Source organism: Hyla sarda, chromosome 2 (genome assembly GCF_029499605.1).
Source record: "Hyla sarda isolate aHylSar1 chromosome 2, aHylSar1.hap1, whole genome shotgun sequence".
Classification (NCBI taxonomy): Eukaryota; Metazoa; Chordata; class Amphibia; order Anura; family Hylidae; genus Hyla; species Hyla sarda.
Window position 1 is genome coordinate 102,607,211 of NC_079190.1, and position 19,831 is coordinate 102,627,041.

General features: G+C 37.1%; 1 protein-coding gene across 2 annotated transcripts in view; it reads left to right on the plus strand.

Annotated features, from left to right (window-relative positions):
• COL2A1 (collagen type II alpha 1 chain) overlaps nucleotides 1-17,442 on the plus strand; it is a 55,289-nt gene extending 37,847 nt beyond the window's left edge. For both annotated transcript variants that reach the window (XM_056562740.1, XM_056562739.1), the window contains 22 exons: nucleotides 88-186; nucleotides 290-397; nucleotides 766-819; nucleotides 1,237-1,290; nucleotides 2,167-2,220; nucleotides 3,115-3,168; nucleotides 4,025-4,132; nucleotides 4,462-4,515; nucleotides 5,286-5,339; nucleotides 5,551-5,712; nucleotides 6,076-6,183; nucleotides 9,127-9,234; nucleotides 10,280-10,333; nucleotides 10,620-10,727; nucleotides 11,247-11,300; nucleotides 11,605-11,712; nucleotides 13,422-13,475; nucleotides 13,569-13,676; nucleotides 13,774-14,062; nucleotides 14,784-14,971; nucleotides 15,130-15,372; nucleotides 15,873-17,442. In XM_056562740.1, the coding sequence (XP_056418715.1) occupies nucleotides 88-186; nucleotides 290-397; nucleotides 766-819; nucleotides 1,237-1,290; nucleotides 2,167-2,220; nucleotides 3,115-3,168; nucleotides 4,025-4,132; nucleotides 4,462-4,515; nucleotides 5,286-5,339; nucleotides 5,551-5,712; nucleotides 6,076-6,183; nucleotides 9,127-9,234; nucleotides 10,280-10,333; nucleotides 10,620-10,727; nucleotides 11,247-11,300; nucleotides 11,605-11,712; nucleotides 13,422-13,475; nucleotides 13,569-13,676; nucleotides 13,774-14,062; nucleotides 14,784-14,971; nucleotides 15,130-15,372; nucleotides 15,873-16,019 (2,370 nt within the window). In that variant the 3' untranslated portion in view covers nucleotides 16,020-17,442. The remainder of the gene's footprint in view (nucleotides 1-87; nucleotides 187-289; nucleotides 398-765; nucleotides 820-1,236; nucleotides 1,291-2,166; nucleotides 2,221-3,114; nucleotides 3,169-4,024; nucleotides 4,133-4,461; nucleotides 4,516-5,285; nucleotides 5,340-5,550; nucleotides 5,713-6,075; nucleotides 6,184-9,126; nucleotides 9,235-10,279; nucleotides 10,334-10,619; nucleotides 10,728-11,246; nucleotides 11,301-11,604; nucleotides 11,713-13,421; nucleotides 13,476-13,568; nucleotides 13,677-13,773; nucleotides 14,063-14,783; nucleotides 14,972-15,129; nucleotides 15,373-15,872) is intronic.
• Nucleotides 17,443-19,831: the final 2,389 nt, after the last annotated feature.

Genomic DNA, 19,831 nt, shown 5'->3' on the forward strand with positions numbered 1-19,831 from the left:
AAAATATATAACACACCATAGATATTATTTCATATGTATTTTAAAATTATCTTAAACCAATTAACTGTTTCTACCAATTTGTTGTAGGGTGAACGTGGTTTCCCCGGAGAACGTGGTTCCTCAGGTCCTCAAGGTCTTCAAGGTCCCCGTGGTCTGCCTGGTACTCCTGGTACTGATGGTCCTAAGGTAACATATAATTCTATATAAACTACTTCTAGATGGCAGTAGATATGTTCTACTTGAAATATTTGAGCTATTTGGTTATGTGCCATGTATATGTACCTTGTAGGGTGCTACTGGTCCATCTGGTCCAAATGGTGCTCAAGGTCCACCTGGTCTTCAAGGTATGCCTGGTGAAAGAGGAACTTCTGGTATTCCTGGAGCTAAAGGTGACAGAGTAAGTGACAACTTTTTGTTTAATATAGCTTAAATAGATTATATCTAGCCAACATGTAATTTTGAAATAAAATGTGTGATTTTGCAATTGGTTGAATAGAATTTTGAACCTGCTTAGTCATCAAACAATATTTTTTTTATACAGTATATAATTATAGAGCCAATTGTATCAAATAAGGCCACTATTTCAGCTTTTTTGTGGTATGCATGTGGTTAAATTCTTCAAGAATAAATTGGTTCATTCTAGCATTTACTTGCTAGACCTAACACTGATTATCTTATTTTATATGAGCACACTTAAGGCATTGCAACACACTTAACACGTATTGCAACAATATTCTGCAATTATTATGTTTTCTTTTTAAATAGGGTGACACTGGTGAGAAGGGTCCAGAAGGCGCTCCCGGAAAAGATGGTTCTAGAGTATGTACAAACACCAAAACCAGTATTTTCTTAGCTGTAAATAGTGTAAAGTGCAATGGGACAAAATCAGGATCATGTCAAATGGTCAGATTCTTAGAAAATCTTGAGAACAATGTAATGTAGAGTTGCATGTCTAGTAAGTTCATGTGTAGTAAGTGTAGTATGTCTGAAGAGCATACGGTACAAAAGAGTTTTGCGTGGAATAGTTTTCTACCACTACTTTAGAGCACAACTAAAATTTTTGCATGAGTAGTTGTGGCCTGTTATCTCATTATCAAGTGTCAAGTAGTGATACTGTTAATTAAGTATAGATCTTTATGTTGGAATGAAGTTGAAAATAAATTGTAGCAGGATGCAGCATTAGTAAGAAGTCCTAGGACTTTACACTTGAATAACTTGAATTGTGCTTTTTTGCAGGGTTTGACTGGTCCCATTGGTCCACCTGGTCCTAGCGGTCCTAATGGAGAGAAGGTATGTTAATTTTATCTGCACATATGCCACTTTACACAGTTCCACCAATAACTCAACCTTATTATATAGGCCACACAAGTAAAAAGGCATTCTTCAAATCACTTTACTAGTCCCATTACTAATACCCACACCAATCAGCTGTAATCTGTGGGACAAATCAGGACCAAGAGTTCAATTCCCCAGTAGCACTAATACCGTGATAGTATGGTCACCAATCAAACCAAATGTAAGGCTGTGTTCACACTTGTGATAGTCTTCCTTTCAAAATAATTGTCGCTGTTGCTGGACCTAACAGAGCATAATATATGTAAATGTGGTTCATTGGTCACTGCTAGTGTCTATTGTGCAATGGATCTGGCACTGTTTGTAGTTTGCATGTATAATGGAAACTACAATGCAACAGTGAACAGAGACTAATACACAGATGTTCTGTGTCTCCCAGGGCAAAAGATGAGAATTGTAAATGGGATTCCATAGTAATATATTTAAAATGAGTTTTCCAAACTAGGCAATGGCAGCCTCTCTAATAATATACTTTAAAACAGTAAACTATATTCTATATTTTCAGAAAGAACTTGTATTGCAAACCCTTCTAACGTATTTCAAATAAAAGTCACATTGACAACATCTTCCTATTTAATAATTAACATATAGCATATATACATTATCACAGAAGAAGCGTTCACAAAACTAACTTAGTCTAGGCCTAGTTTTAAATATATAGCTCTTCTATGTAACAGAACTATGTGTGTTCATCATATCAAATATCAAGGCAAGAAAAACTGAAAACAAAAAACTCTACAAAATCAGTTATTTGCATTCATGGTTATTTTTGTAGTAGACTGACTGTGGAAATTGTTGTTTCTTATCTTTTAGGGAGAATCAGGTCCTCCAGGCCAAGCTGGCATTGGTGGCGCACGTGGTGCACCTGTAAGTATATTTTGCACAGAATGGTTCATCATAAGCATTATGGTGGCTTCTTCTATGCATTTACTTAAATATATTGTGTAATCAGAAAGTTAACTGTTGTTTAAATCAAGTTTTATGTGAAACATATTTTTAAAGTTTTTTTTTTTTTTTTGTATCTTACAAAATTATCCTGAAATATTGCAAATTTCATTCTGGCCACTAAGCTGACACTTCCTGTTCTGTAGTGATCACTTTTTAGCATTCACCTCTTTATTATCTGAGACAGGATTACAATGACAGGTGACATCTATATATAGAATCCCCATTCCCACAAGGTGATGGGCAAAGCTCCCCTTGCACAATGACCTCTGTACAGGTCATGAAGCATGCCTGGAACAATCTTCAATTGAAGTCACTGAGTTCCCTCCTACCTACTGTTTCCTATGGTCCATGTGGCTGCTGTAAAACATATAATATACAAAACATTTATAATAAAAAAATGTACAATTAAAAAAAAGAATATTTTGCAATATCTGGCTCTTGACAGTCTGATTAGTAAGAAAATCTAGATGGCATATTAAAGTATTACTGCCATTTAGAAAGGTTTTTTATAAGTCATGCAGACATCAAAGGTTTTCATCGGTCAGGGGTCTCAGTGCTGAGACCCACACCAATCTGTAGGAGAAGCACCCTTTACTCCCTGGCTCAGTGCTCAGTCCATCTTTGCAGGAAATGGGCTCTATGGAGTCGTCTACTGCAAGGAGATGGGCTGAGCTGCAACGCACTTCTCTTGGCTATATCTAGAGATTAGTTTTGGGTTCAGAAGAATATCATGGAAATGATTATTATTTAACTTCAAGTTATGTATTTGTATTATCAGCCAAAAGGCTTATATTATACCTTTCTCTTCTGTAGGGTGATCGTGGTGAGACTGGTCCTCCTGGTCCTGCTGGTTTTGCTGGTCCACCTGTAAGTATAATACTAAAAAATAAATTTTATATTAAATATTTTATATATTTTGCAGAATAATTAACAAGTTCTTTTATCACTTGCAATTTCTAAACCATGGAGAATAGTTGGGAGACATCAAATCAATATTATCTATGGATTCTACTTCCTAGGGGCATATGCAGGATTTTGTAAAGGGGACAGTTGATGGCTATAAACATGGACCCATACATTATACACACATAGATACACAAACATATATATTGTACATACATTTACAACATTCATATGTAGACAAATATACACACTGCGATACACATGCACACACATTTAGATATTCACTCTCACATATAAACACTGTAACACATGCATTCAAATACATATACATGTGCCCCCACACATACATACATCATGACACACAAACATACATCTTACCGATGGCTTTTTTTCAGGGTTACTAGAAGGGGTGGGCACAGCAGGACAGGACTGTCCCTGCTTCAGTAAGCAGTAATATGAAACACTTTACTCCTTCTTTCGCTCTCTTACTGGGCTAATGTAGGTAATGTACGTCATGTGCTGGTGATGGATGAACAACTTCCATGTAATTTTCTCCTTTCACCAGCAAAACTTATAACTATGTATCCATATGTAGGAAAGCAGTAACCATCAGTATATATACACAAGGGTGGAAATGCATTATTTATGTAGAACAGTTACCTAACTACCGTAATAGCATTGAATAGCTTGGTTAGACATTTAGCATGCCACCTTCTTGGATATCCACTTATTGTATTCATATTTGTAATGGTTAGTTAATTCCATACTTCCTTTGTCTTTATAGCATATGTCCTGAGATGCTTTCTCCTTTCTGTTGTAGGGTGCTGATGGTCAACCTGGTATCAAGGGTGAGCAGGGAGAATCTGGTCAGAAGGGTGATGCTGGTGCTCCTGGTCCACAAGGTTCATCTGGTGCTCCCGGTCCACAGGTTTGTCCTTTACTTTGAAAATTCATTACTTTTAAAATATGAAAAAATAAATAAAAAAGGGAAAGTAATAATAAATACAAGCTACACATACCAAGGACATATTGTTTACATCTGATTACATTTTACTGTTATAGCATTAACAAAGATGTTTTAACAAATTAAATGTATGTGTTCAGTTACTACAAGTTATACAAAGTTAATAAATATTATATAATAGAATAGGCTTTATATTTATACATGTTTGTCCATATTGAAACATACTGGATAGAAGATAGAGAGAACCAACAAAAATCAACATTGTAATGTGGCCAATGTTCCTGTCATTCTAGGGTCCAACTGGTGTTACTGGTCCTAAAGGAACTCGTGGTGCCCAAGGTCCAGCTGTAAGTATATTTAATATCTCTGAAGACTATATTAGGTTGTAACTCCAGGGAACATTCATTTTTACATCACTTTAGTGTATAGCCCTAAATCTTGGTACTGCAGGGGAGGTAAGGCATGGGGTTCCACCACAAGATCACAATTGAAGAAGCCTTAAGATGACTCCACCTAGCCACACCACTAGGGACTTTGCAACGGGCAATGAGAAGAACTAGTGTGTGTGTATATATTATACATATATACATATATATATATATATACATATATATATATATACATACACATATACCTTATGCTGCAGATAAAATCCTGGCCAATAGGGGCACTGTACAGTAGGTTTTTGAACAACAATAACAGTAGCCCAAGACAAATACTGTATGTGGCACCTCTATAAGAAAATAAGGAAATAAATGACAAATAAACCATTAACGGCAGATTATAGTAATTAATCTTATTCATTGGTTTTAACTTCTAATTCAGATCTTCTTTGTTTTTTTTTCTTTTCAATAATGTGATATTCCAATAATATGCAATTCAATGGGCCATATTTCCATTAGCCTTTTGTTGTAATTATGGAAAAGAAGAAGCTAGAGGTAGCTCAGATTACCATAGTTACAAAATGATGTAAATCTCACAAGGGGATAGATATGATAGAGATGCTGCAAATATATTAATGACTGGTGATATCTAAACTTGTGAAACATTGTAGAGTCTTCTTTTAATTATATATAGACTAGGTGTGATTTTAATTAACATAACTTCTTCTTTTTAGGGTGCTACTGGATTCCCAGGTGCTGCAGGCAGAGTTGGCCCCCCTGGTCCCAATGTAAGAATTTTGGCTTCATTTACATGTCATAAATTATGTGCACATTAATATCATATGACTTATACTGTATATTCCTACAGAATGTATTGCATTTACTCTTACACCTTTTATTGAATTGTATATAGATATACCGTACCTTAGTGTAAACCTGTTACTAATGGATCTGAAGTGCAAAGAATTGTCTTCTAACAGCTACATATGTTTTTTATAGGGAAACCCTGGTCCCCCTGGTCCACCTGGAGCTTCTGGAAAAGATGGACCCAAGGGTGCTCGCGGTGATGGTGGTCCTGCTGGTCGTGCTGGTGACCCAGGTCTTCAGGGTCCTGCTGGTCCTGCTGGTGAGAAGGGAGAACCTGGTGAAGATGGTCCTTCTGTGAGTATATACACACATATTTTTGGCGATAAACCTATTTACAATACTGTATATTTGACTGTATGTCTTAAAAGACTTATCCGATTAATGTTCAGATACCTAATTTATTTAGGGTGAATTCTATTCTAAGTTATTTCTGTCTACGGTTATTAGTCCTACCAATAATGATCCCAGGAACTTAACCTATTAGTGGTCTTATCTAAACTTAAGGATCAAAATTTTTTTTTGTTAGTTTCTGTCTCTGTGCTCTTATGGGGATAAACCAAATGAATCATGGGCATCATTGGCCAATACTAATGTTAGTGAGCTGATAAAATATTTTACAAAAGAAAATCTAACTTTAAACATTCTTCTATTTTTTAGGGTCCTGATGGTCCTCCTGGTCCCCAAGGTTTGGCTGGACAGCGTGGTATTGTTGGTTTACCTGGTCAGCGTGGTGAGAGAGGTTTCCCTGGCCTTCCTGGACCCTCTGTAAGTATACATTTTACATAGTGCAAATGCTGCAATATGTGGCTATTACGAGTAACACAGCTTTCCTTACTTTCCAGTAGTGCCTTTTTTACCATACAGTATATAATGCTGGGGTAGATTTACAAAATGTTTTAGAAGTCAAGTGTACATACCGTTGGCCACATTTTTAAAATTGTTTTAGACACTTTGTGTCTTACTCAACAATAGGACGTGAGTTTGATAATAGGCATAGTCTTGTGAATAGAGGTATTGCTGGAAATGTGGCACATTATGGCATCATTTTGGCAAAAAATAATTAGTCTAAAATTAGCAAACCAAGGAGTAGCATAAAGTTAACAGAAGTGTCTATAGATGTGCCAAATTTATCATAAAGTATGAGCCACTGTGATAAATGTGGAACATATTATTTATTTAGTTTTAAACTGTTCACATTTAAGACAGTATTATATGGGCACAGTCAGATATAAAAACTTTTTATATGTTGTACATCTTGGCAAAACTATAGGTTTTCTAATATACTTCTAAACTACTACTAAAACTTTTATTAAAGAAAACTGCTTTCGGAAATCCCACCACTAGGGGATCCCATGCCTCCTGGGACACTGAGGAGTCCCACAGCAGCATGAGCGTGTCCAAGGGTTATGGACACGAGATTGCTAATTGACAAGGCTTCAGGAGGAATACAGCCTGCAGCAACACTGCTGTAACACAGAGTTTTACCAAACATGTGCCTCCAGCTGTTGCAAAACTACAACTGCAATCATGCCTGGACAGTCAAAGGATATCTGGGCATGCTGGGAGTTGTAGTTTGGCAAAAGCTGTGGGTACACAGCTGAACGCCACACTGCTGTAAAAAAAGAGTTATCCAAACACTGTACCTCCAACTAGTCCCAGCATTACAGGACTGCCTAAGGATAACACATATGACTGACATAGGAAGATGTGAGTTATACACTCACCATATTGTCTTTGGTGGTATAGTACAGGCAATCTCCAGTTATCATTATGTGTGTGTACAGCATAAAACCAGAGAGGAAAGGGTTACAGAGCAGAGCTGCCATGCTCCTCCAAGAGCAGTGAGTCAGAGTGAGGGAGGGGGAGGAGTCATCACATTGAAGGCAAGAGAAGGGCACGCCCCCTCCCTTTGAGACAATTGAAAAGACACTGAGCAGTTGTAATATGCAATTTTTTTGTGAAATATTGGTGATAGATACATAAGAATTACATGTACATGACATAAGTTTTTTTTTTTGAGGGATCTGACAGGTACACTTTAAAAATTCTGCATTCTATAGTATAATATAGTTGGTCCTATGCTGTAGATTTTCCACCCACAAACCAACTGAGGAAAGTCTGCAGTGTACATTCCCTGTGTGAATATTCTCTAATATGGTTTAGAAAGCCTTTTCCCTTAAAGGAGATGTCCGGTACGGATTATTACTATTCCATCCTGTCTGGGCTGCAAAAAAAGAGAAAACAATATATAATATAGTACGGAGCACTCACTCTGTGACTTTCCTGCGGGGGTAGGCGGCTGGTTGGTGTTCTCAGTCCCGATCTTCCATAGCGGGGAGGCGGCCGTGACGGCCTGACGAAGCGCCAGTGGGCGTGAGGCTCCCCTAATTACACCTGCCGCCTCCCCGCTATGGAAGATCGGGACTGGGAACACCAACCATCCGCCTACCCCTGCAGGAAAGTCACAGAGTGAGTGCTCCGTACTATATTAATCTTTTTATGGTTTTATGGTTTCTACATTTTCTTGTTACGTAGAGCACCTCCGGACATCATAGTTCCCTCCCACTCGCAGATCCAAGAAATATGTATTATATCCATTCGCTTTGATATTTTAATATACCTGCAGTCTACTGAAGATAGAAGCACTAGTGCCGTCTCCTACCTCCCTCTTTTCCTCTCTAGTTTGGATCAAACTTTCACTTACCTTCCTACGTTCCCCCTGGAGCCCCGCAACAGCTGATCGGTCAGCCGGGCTGTCTATTTCCTACTTCCCTTAGCCCGGGATGTCACACAGCGCTTCAGCCTATCACCAGCTGAGGCGGGATATCGCTGCGGCCAGTGATAGGCTGAAGCGCCGTGTGACGTCCGGGCTAAGGGAAGTAGGAAGTAGACAGCCTGGCCGACCGATCAGCTGTTGCAGAGCTATGTAGGAAGATAAGTGAAAGTTTGTTTTCTCTTTTTTGCTGCACGGGCAGGATGGAATAGGAATAGTCCGTACCGGACATCTCCTTTAAACCTTATATATATATATATATATATATATATATATATATATATATATATATATATATATGTTTGTGTACACAAGGGCTCCTTCTATAGCATAGAAGTGAATGCCACAAATGTATTAGTTTAAACAGAGATAAAAAAAAAACTAATAGAAGCATACAAACAGATAAAACATGTTGCCTTAACTACTCCCCAACATTGCCATTGTTTTCAGTTAGGCCATAATATTTCTATTCCATATTATTTGCTTGAAATTGCATTAAATATTCTTCATTTACCTGCATGTTTTAAAATAATAACCCACATCTTGTTTGTATAATAATGTATTTCTGTTGTCTTTGTTAAGATTATTATTTATCTAGCTTCTATAGTTTTTATGCAGCCATTGGAAACAGGCTAAGCACAGTGATCTAAAACACATTCCCAGTCTAAACTGATAAAGTCAGCACTCAAATTATTGGCATACTAACATCCAGATGAAGATGCACAGCAGGAATTTTGATGGTTTTTTAGACCTTGATAGATTCATGGAACATGCTAGAATATTAATTTGACAAAGATATGGAAAGCTTTGACCTAACATAAAATAGCAATTTTGTAAGCAGTTACCAATGTTAAGCAGTATGTTCACTGTCTATGCTTGTATTTGCCTATACTGTATTCTAAATGATCTAACATAGTTTATCAAATGTTTTTTAGGGTGAGCCTGGAAAACAAGGAAGCCCAGGAGGTTCTGGTGACCGTGGACCCCCTGGCCCTGTTGGTCCCCCTGGTTTGACTGGCCCTGCTGGAGAGCCTGGACGTGAAGTATGAACATGATTTTGATACTACATACAGTACCATTTCCAGATCTACTGACACAATAATAATTAATTAAAGTGGTGTTAACCACATAGAAATCTTGCAAAATCTAGCATTATCTACAAGCAAATCTGCTACCCTTAATGCTCCATGATGTACATTTACGTCATGGAGGCATTAAGTAGGTATGGCGAGAGCTCGGGAGTTGAGGGCTCTCCATACCTGGTGGCTGTCGTCTGTTGTCTAGATGAAACCCTCAATGCTGACAATTAAATATAGACAATTATAAGACACACCTGTGTGATGTTCAGAGGAGAATTGACCACCCCAAAGTGCTATTGCAGGGAGCTCAATGGTTGTCATGGCATCTTAAGACCTTTATTAAGGCCTTTGTGGATGCCATGACAAATCTACTATTAAAGCCTGTCATATGCAGGCTGCACTAGTAGATTGTTGAGTTAATCTTTATAAGCAATAGAATGATTGATTATACAAGTCCAAGACTGCATGCAGAAATGCCTGAGCTTTTAAAATATAACATTATTGATCCAACACAGTTAATCCCATAAACAAACAAAAACTGCAAATGCCATAATTTTAGTCTATTGGTCACATCATACCAGAATTTTTTTATCTTATGGCTCTGTCAATGAATATAAAAATGTTATGGCTCTTAGAATTCAAGGAGGAAAAACAAACATGCAAAAAATAAAATTGGCTGCATCATTGAGGGGGTTAACCACATAACAGATCATTTGGTTAGTATCTTTACTGGTTAAGAATCACTATTTTTACATGATGCTAAGGAGTGGCATGCTTACCCTCTCGGGCCACCAATTCTACATACATAATGGGGAGTATCCATGGTAACAGACCACAGGAGCATACATGCATCTCTTCATTTTATCTGCCTACAATACTTATATAATATAAATATCTGGTAATCTAGACTAAGTAGTTATACGTTTTATATTTAAAAATAGTAACATGTTAATATGGAAAATCATAAACCTGATATAACACTGAACTAAAAACTAAATTTTTTTTTTAGGGTAACCCTGGATCTGATGGCCCTCCTGGTCGTGATGGTTCTACTGGTGTGAAGGTAAGATTGAGATGTCTTTAGGATTATTACATAGTGGCGTATGTATCATGTGAGATTATTTGCTCAGAGCTATCGGGAATTCCAGCATGGGCTCATGGACATGCTGGATTTATCATAATGATGATAAAATTAATAATAATTCAAATTTAGATTTTAACAGTTTTTCATGTTATATAAGTATACCCAGTAGATATTACTACAGATTAATCATATTCATCACATCACTTAAATGAATATAATGTTCAGAATCTTTAATCATTCCAAACCGTTTTCTTCATTCCCATAGGGTGACCGTGGTGAGACTGGCCCTGTTGGTGCTCCTGGTGCTCCTGGTGCCCCTGGTTCTTCTGGCCCTGTTGGCCCAACTGGAAAACAAGGAGACAGAGGTGAATCTGTAAGTATTGGTTTCAAGTGGCAAAACTGGTATTGGTTTTCTTTCTAAAAATGACATATCCTATGCTTATCAGATCATGAGAAGGTAAAATATGTGATGTATAATAAAGAATACTACTCATACACACATATAGGGAAGTAAGAGACAGTATGGATATAAATAACTTAAAGATTGCATGATCTATATGGTACTTGAAAGCGTATTTTAGACTAACAATTCAGTTAGTCCACCTTTGTCTTATACTGTACATAGTCATGCCCATGACCTTAACTTAGTAATGGCAACTAGTATCATCATAATGGCCCATTATCCAACTCTTAGATCTTGCAAAAAAGATGTACAATTATACTTCTACGAACTAATTTCTGCTACCTTAGGCCTCCCATTAGTTTGCAAAGTTTATCGCAAGTAAGCAACAAGCATCCATAGTTATGTCCATTAGTTTTATTCTTTCTCCACATAGGATGTTGTCACTAAAATACCTTTTAACAATATGTATATATATGTTTTCATTTATAGGGCCCTCAAGGTCCTTTGGGTCCATCTGGTCCAGCTGGAGCTCGTGGTCTACCTGTAAGTAAAGTTATTTGCAGTTCTTAAAGTTGGAAATTACATGTATTATAAGTTCCGCAGCAATGAATAAATAAATAAAATGGCTGACATTTTTAGCTTAAATAGCAGAGCTGTTGGCGGCATTTCCACTTAATATAAATATAATTATATTTTCAACAGCAAAATTTTTTTTAGCTAAACTTAGTGAATTGGTACTTGATTACTACAATAAGCATATGCTTTAGGAGTAAAAACTAAATCATCAAATTACAGAGGGACCCATATACTTTTATTGATGATTTGGTAACACTGTTCTGTATTTTAGGGTCCTCAAGGTCCACGTGGTGACAAGGGTGAGGCTGGTGAAGCTGGAGAGAGAGGACAGAAGGGACATAGAGGATTCACTGGTCTTCAGGGTCTGCCCGGACCTCCAGTAAGTAAAATTGAGGGAAATGTTTATATATCAGCGATACTTGGTACCAATAGCAGTGCTGCATGTTGTTACTCAAAGTAGAATATTAGTCTAGTATGTCTTACACTGAAGAAATCTGGATGCTCACAGCAACAACATATGTTCATATGGCCAAAATGTATAGGCTGAAATTTTATAAAACTGTGAAAATTAAAGTTCTTAGACAGTGTAAATTTTTTGCATTCTTAAAATGTCAAGTTAGGAACATCTATTAGTTGGCTTAAACTGTGCTGTATCATTTGTGGCTGCTAGTGTTGTATCTTAAGCCATGTTTCTTTTACAAACGTCATGTCCCTTTTGTCGGGGCTATACCCCTTTTGTTAAACACTGGGAAAAGTGTCTAAGCCAGTTTTTTGGTGAAAATAACACGAGAATTATGTTTCATTTGTAGTAATAAATCTGCCCAACAAGTATGTTATGCCATACTAAACTAAATTCACTTTTGGGCTGTTATAATAAGCATTGTACCCCATTTGAAAGGGTAGGTTTACTTTTACTAATGATTTCATATGATTTAAAATTTACTCTATAGCTGCTAAGCCACAGACTACAAACCTCACCTTAGCATTTACTGATCAACTAAAACATAAAAGCCACTCATGTGAAGGCGAATCTTTACTTGTAGCTTTACTTCTAACTTGTTAGAATGACATCTGTCCAGAATTGAAATATATTAGGCAGCATGTGGTCGGTTCTTGAACCAGGAAATATGGGCAGGGTCTATGCCATTTTCACAAGGCCCAAATTATGAAGGCTAGATAATTAGATGATTAGTCGTTAGTACCTACCAAAAGTGGTTTGGAAGGACACCTAGTGAATTGGCAACATAACTATGGGTGTTTAAGAATTGATAAATGTCTGGAGTAAAGGCTGGCCTGGGTTATGTAGCTACAGACCAGAGTGCAAATGCGGTTTCCGGACCACTATTGAAGTCCACCATCAGGCATGTGAGCATTAGAACAAGACCATTAAGCAATGTAAAAAGATGGCATAGTCTGATGAATCATGCTTTATTTTAAATCAAATAGACAGCCAGGTGCGCATGCATCACTTGCCTTGAGAAGAGATGGCACCAAGATGCACTATGAAAAAAGAAAGCCAGTGTTCTGCTTGGAATCTTAACATCCAGGTGTTGATGTGATTTTTACATGGCCATATACCACCTACATAAAAATAAGTACATAACAAGTGTGCAGTATAAGTCAACAGCATTTATACTAAAGCACCTTTTCACACTGCAAAAATATTCAGGAATGGTTTGAGGAAGCACTTTTTAAATAACTCAAGGCCTCCAAACTCACTTGTCTTAATCAAACTGAGCTTTAGGATTTGCCAAAAAGAAAACAATCCAAGGGGGGCCAACCATGTAACATAGCTGCAAAACTTAAAGGATCTGTTGCTAGCATCTTGGAGCCAGATACCACAGGACATGCTTCATAGAGTTAGAGCTTTCTGGTGGCCTGAGAGGTACTTACATGATATAAGTCAGGTGGATGCACTGTTATGACTGATCAGTGGATGCTATCTGTAGGAAGTGGCAGGCTGCAGAGGGGTCTGAATGAATATCTGACATCTGGATCATTGAGAGACCTTGATTAGTTATCACATTAGTTGTTATAATTCTGAAAATGTATGTGATATTTCATTTTTTACTTTCTCATTACTTTTAGGGTACTGCTGGTGATCAAGGTGCTACTGGTCCTGCTGGCCCTGGCGGTCCAAGAGTAAGTGTTGAATTTATCTAAAAACAAAAGATTATTAGCAAAATGGTTTAAATAAAGATAAGCACTTAAATTATTTCTTTTAAACCTATTTAGGGTCCTCCTGGCCCTGTTGGTCCTTCTGGCAAAGATGGTTCTAATGGTCTCCCTGGTCCAATTGGTCCCCCTGGTCCACGTGGTCGTAGTGGTGAAACTGGTCCTGCTGTAAGTATACAGAATTTTGCGTTTTTGTAAACTATAAAGTAGTAGTTGTTCTTAGTGTAATACTAATAATTCCCCTTTCTTATGTTTGTGTTAATAGGGTCCTCCTGGTCAACCTGGTCCACCCGGTCCTCCTGGTCCTCCTGGCCCTGGCATTGACATGTCTGCATTTGCTGGTCTATCTCAACCTGAAAAGGGACCTGATCCTCTCCGTTACATGCGTGCTGATCAGGCCTCTAGCAATCTCCGCCAACATGATGTAGAGGTTGATGCCACTCTAAAATCACTGAACAACCAAATCGAGAGCATTCGTAGTCCAGATGGAAGCAAGAAGAACCCAGCTCGTACTTGCCGTGACCTGAAACTGTGCCACCCTGAGTGGAAGAGTGGTATGTATGAAATAAGTACAGCAAAAAAGATGCTATTGGCACTCACCCCGTTTAAAATGTAACCTTTATTTCTTCATTAAGTGAAATAATCTTTTTTTCCGAATCTTCAAATTTAGGTTAATTATTTTCATATTTCCTTTCTCTTTGTATGTGTTTCTTCTTCTTGCTTTTAAAGGGAAGTTGTCAGCTATATTTGCCGCTAAGTGTGATAGCTGTTAAGTTATAAAAAGCAAAGTATACCTTTCCTGGAGCTGATGGTGATTGCTAAACTTATAAAATCGTCTTTTTATTTATCAGCCAAGTGTCAAGGAGGTAAAGCTAAACAGATAGCTTTCATACCCTAACAGCTTTACAATAGCGTCTGCAGCAAATACAGCTGACAGATTCACTTTAAACTCCCCTAGACCATTCCCATTCCAACATTAAAAGTTATGCTTCTACAGGGGTTTAAATGAACAACATGCATTTCATAGTTCAATTTAGTTTGTGGCAAGACATAATGCTGTAGATACATTTAGTGCACATGCCCATTGACTTCAAAGACATTTTCAAAGCTAATATCTCTTTCTTCATTATACTGTTTGACAAAATAGTAATGTATAAATCCTAAAAGGATAAAATACCTAGATTGGTGCATGTTGAGCTGACTTGCTATCAAAATGCATACATAAAGCAGAAAAGAGAAACATGTCTGAAATATCATGATGATCATTCTTTGCAGGTGACTACTGGATTGACCCCAACCAGGGTTGCACTGTGGATGCCATTAAAGTCTTCTGTAACATGGAAACTGGAGAAACATGTGTTTACCCCAACCCAAGCAAGATCCCCAAGAAGAACTGGTGGACAAGCAAGAGCAAGGACAAGAAGCACATCTGGTTTGGAGAGACCGTCAACGGTGGCTTCCAAGTAAGTATTGCTAACAAATTCACTAGATGTACAAAATGTAATAGGTATTTTCTTTGTCTACATCAAGTCAGTTGCAATGGAGTCCCCAAAAATGTCTCTTTAGTTCTTTTTTCTCGTGTGGCAGTGACTTACATTTATTTTTGTTTTTGTAACTTCAGTTCAGCTATGGTGATGACAGCTCGGCACCTAACACTGCCAGCATTCAGATGACCTTCCTGCGCCTGCTGTCTACTGATTCATCACAGAACATCACCTACCACTGCAAGAACAGCATTGCTTTCATGGATGAAGCTTCAGGCAACCTGAAAAAGGCTCTCCTACTCCAGGGATCCAATGATGTTGAGATCAGAGCTGAGGGCAACAGCAGATTTACATACACTGCCTTGGAAGATGGCTGCAAGGTAAATAAAAATCTAGCAAAATATATCAAATATAGTAACATAGTTCATAACATAGTAACATAGTTCATAAGGTTGAAAAAAGACCAGAGTCCATCAAGTTCAACCTATAACCCTAATGAGTCCCTACTGAGTTGATCCAGAAGAAGGCAAAAAAAAAACATACTAGAGGTAAAAATTCCTTCCCGACTCCAAATTTGGCAGTCAGATTAAATCCCTGGATCAACGTTCTGTCTCTGTAGATCTAGAATTCATAACCTGTATATACCATTGGGTTCATATAGATATGTATTAAGCAAATACTGAAATGTTTATAGTGTACTACAGTAAATAGAAGCTGCATTCAAATTTATTTTATAGTATATCTATTCGTAGAAGCAGAGGTCTTCAATAGTGTACTATAAATGGCAGGAGCATCTCTCATCATCTCAGTAAATTGAGTTTGTTAGGAAAGTTCATATATCATTCTCATTAATTACCTCCCTTTTTCTTATTTATTACAGAAACACACTGGCAAATGGGGCAAGACAGTTATAGAATACAGGACACAGAAAACTTCCCGCCTGCCCATCGTAGATATTGCACCTATGGATATTGGTGGAGCTGATCAGGAATTTGGCGTTGACATTGGCCCAGTTTGCTTCTTGTAAAAAACAAAAAAGTAAATAAAATTAAATAAAATCCCTAAGGACCTGAGTACTTTCCAATCACTTTTAGGACTTCTGCACTGAATGGCTGAACCGACCCCAAATTTCCATTCATCCACGCGCTTACATTTTGGACATTTTATTTTTGTATTGCAAGGCCAGAACTGGGCAGTCTGCGGAATAAAATCATGGTATTATTTATTTATTGTCTTCCTGTAAGACCTATGGGTCAGGTGAAGGTGTGACACTAACTGGCATGATTGAAGGCCCCCCCTCCTAAACGATGTACGAAGTGCAGTCTAAGGCAACCCTCCCCCTCACAGTGTATTCCAGCAGAAGTACTGTGTGTCATTGAATGAAATGGTGCTATTGTTGTAAAAAAGTTTGTATTTTGTAACATCAACTGATATAAAAATAACTTTTTTGGAAAGTACAAGTTGATCTGAGCTTTTGTTCTTTTTACATTTTTGTTTTATTATACTATAGATGGCAAAAAAAAAAAAAAAAAGTTCCAGGATTTCAAGTTCGCCTGCCCTTTGTTTTTTATTTCCAATATGAGATGAAGGAAGTTTAGAGCAAAATCTAAAACTTCCCGGGTTTAAGCTACCTCACACTAACTAAACAACTATAAAGAATCAAGTCTAATCTTGAAGCTGAACTAAACACACAGTAGATGCTACAGACATGAATGGAGAGATCATGGCTTGTTACATCAAGATAAGGGGCTTCCCTTATGCTTCTGGGTTCACTATTTAGTAGAAGACTAAGAGATGGATCAAAGATCAAGGACCATGAGGAGTCAGTGGAATAGGAATGGTGACTTAAATGTTGCTATTTTATGGTGGAATGTGGACAATGCCAAAGTTTAGCAGCTAGAGTTAATAAAATCAGTATTGTAGTGGGCAAGTGGATGATATATACTATTTAGGTCAAAGCCATTCAAAAATATATCTATGTTGTTTTCCCAATTATGTATGTAAATTGTTGATCCCTGAATTTTTATCCTAAAACTATAAATATGACTGATTTTAAGGGACAAACAGGTAGACATTTTGGCCAGAGGGGGTTAGGGGGGGTGGGTGGAGCAAGAGCGAAACAGATTAAAAATAAGAATATGTACTATTTTGTATATGTAAAATTGATATTTTTTTTTTATTTTGCAATACTGATTTTCAGCATGGTAGGCTAGTAAACATGTCCAACACCAACACTAATCTTTCTTGTGAAATATTTGTCTTACTGTACCTTTTTTTTCTCATTTTCCCATCCCTCCTACTCTGCCGCAATAAAGATAGAAAGCTTTTTCTATAAAAAAAATAAAACCCGTTTTGTTTGATTTCTTTTTTATTTGTATTAAATTCCATCCTATGATGTAATCTTTGTTGAATGATGTTAATCTTATCTGGGATATTTCATGACAGAACGAAACAACACAAATAAAAATTTTAATTAAAAAAAATAGCTCACAAGGCTTTTTATTTTTTAATTTTTTTTCTGCCAGATCACCCTATGTTTAAGGACCTGCAATATATATCACTAACACAAGAGAATACTAAATCCCTTGAGTATCTTGACTAAAGGTAAATGTCCCTATACCCCAGATATCATACTGTATGATATAAAGCAGTTTAGTTAATTCAAAATGTGTGGTCCTTAAATCATGTGTTGCAGCAATTCGCCGTTCACTATGGGTGCAGCGTCTCTAAGTCATTGCCCTCTGCTGTTATTGGTGGGGGAAGCCTTTTTCTGGTTAAACACTTTCCCAGCACAAGTAGCAAATGTATGCCAAGTGTGCCAGAGCTAAAGAAGGTCTTTTAGAGAGGTTTTCTATGTTGGCTCATAGATGGGGGTCCTGCACGGGTAACCACAACCACTATAATATCCAAATACCCTAATTGGGTGCAAGGATGGGGGTTGTATTAATAAACAATTTTATTAAATGTTACAACACATAACAGGTAAACATGTCAGATTTGTTCATTCTATTTCACAATATGATTATATCAATTGCTTTACTTAACCACTGGAAGATATAAAGAAGTAGTGATGAGAAGAAGCAAAAATTAGGAATTATTGAATAACAGACATGTTATTCTAGAGTTTGTTGTTCCTATTAACATTTTTGTGGTTCTTGTTTTTTTCTTAATCTGGTTATTCCTTTAGTAACTTTTTGTCTTTAGATCAAGGTGGGTATAAATGTTACTATTAACAATTAGTAATTTTATATCCCAATTTGTACCATACATAAACAGTACCTCTCCATGCCTTTTGGCTTTTGATATGGTAGTGAGTGGAGACTAGCCTCTATGATGTTTCTCATAAATTGCACACACAAATGGGGGATCCTGCTACCCTATATCTCTAAAGCACACCATCAGAAGCAGCATGGAGGACAATATAGAGAAAAACTGAGCAGTGCAAGATGTGAATCTATCGTTGAGGTAAGATATTACACTAAAAGCTGATGGAATCCAACCCATTTCTCTCTGCCTTTACCTCTTATCAACCACTTTCCCTATCCAAATTGTTCTATGGACAGCTGTAGCCTGATACTTCTGTGAGCCTATCCATCTTAAGCAGTTCTAAAGAGTGAATTATGAGTTGTGGGGAGGGTGGGAAAGTATTATGTTAAGAGATTGTTTAAAGTGTTGTACCTAAAGAATGTGCACATTTCTATTTTTGGCTGCATTCACACTACGTTGCTATATGTTTAACATATTTTTTATAGTGTGAAAACATATAAAACAATATATGTTAGCGTACCCAGTGGTTTCTACGAAGTAACTGATGCAAACATATACAATGCATATGTTTTGATATATTTTTCTATAATGTGCACAATAACATATAAACATACAGCATTTACATGTTTTTTTAGTTTCACTTGTTTTAGAATTTGTCTCTATAAATACACCAATTGTTTATCAATTATCAACAATGGACAATACAATGACATTACGATCACTTGTTATTTTTACATGTAGCTATCTATCAAGCTTTGAGCAATGTAAACCTTGCAGCTTTATATCTATGCAGGTAATTGCTCTTTAAGACATCAGTATTTTTGATATTCAGGGGAAGGTTCAATCCATGACTTCTGTTCAGTCATTACAGTGAAACTCAATTTGGAAGAGCACAATAGAGTTATGTTCTGACACTTGTGCCAGCCAATCCATTAAAGAAAATACACTGGCTATATGTTCACTATAGCTCAGAGGTATTGAATGGTATAATATCTAAGCCAATCAAGTGCTGACCACAGGGAAGAGATTATAAAAGAGGACATATCTTAAATTGTGATGGCCAAGTAAAATAGTGGCTTATATGCATCACTGTCCAATCCTCTTTGAGTGTATCCACGATAAGTGCCTCTATACAGTGAGCATGGCATTCAACCTTTATCACATTACCTTCCCTACACCAATTTTTTATACTCTCTGAAACCCCCTTTAATTTGAAGGAAAGGAATAACAGGCTGATTCTTATATAAATAGGCCTTTTAGCATAAATAGGCATCTGCTGCTACAGCAATCTTAAGCTTATGGAAGCAATAAAGAATTGCTTTGCATGAGAATAAGTTAGGTCACATAGCAACCTGCTGCGTCTGGAGCTATATCCACCAGTAAGGACTTAAAGCTGGAATGAGAAAAAGTGATTGTAGACTGTCACAGAGGACTTAGAGATTCTTGTTAGAAAATTAGGTAGCAAGGTAGCAACTCAGAGCTTGTCATTACTCACACCAGTCACTGTCCCCATTGGGACCATTTAGTCAATCTAAATTCCAAATTAACCTATCAGTATTTTTTGTAGTGCAA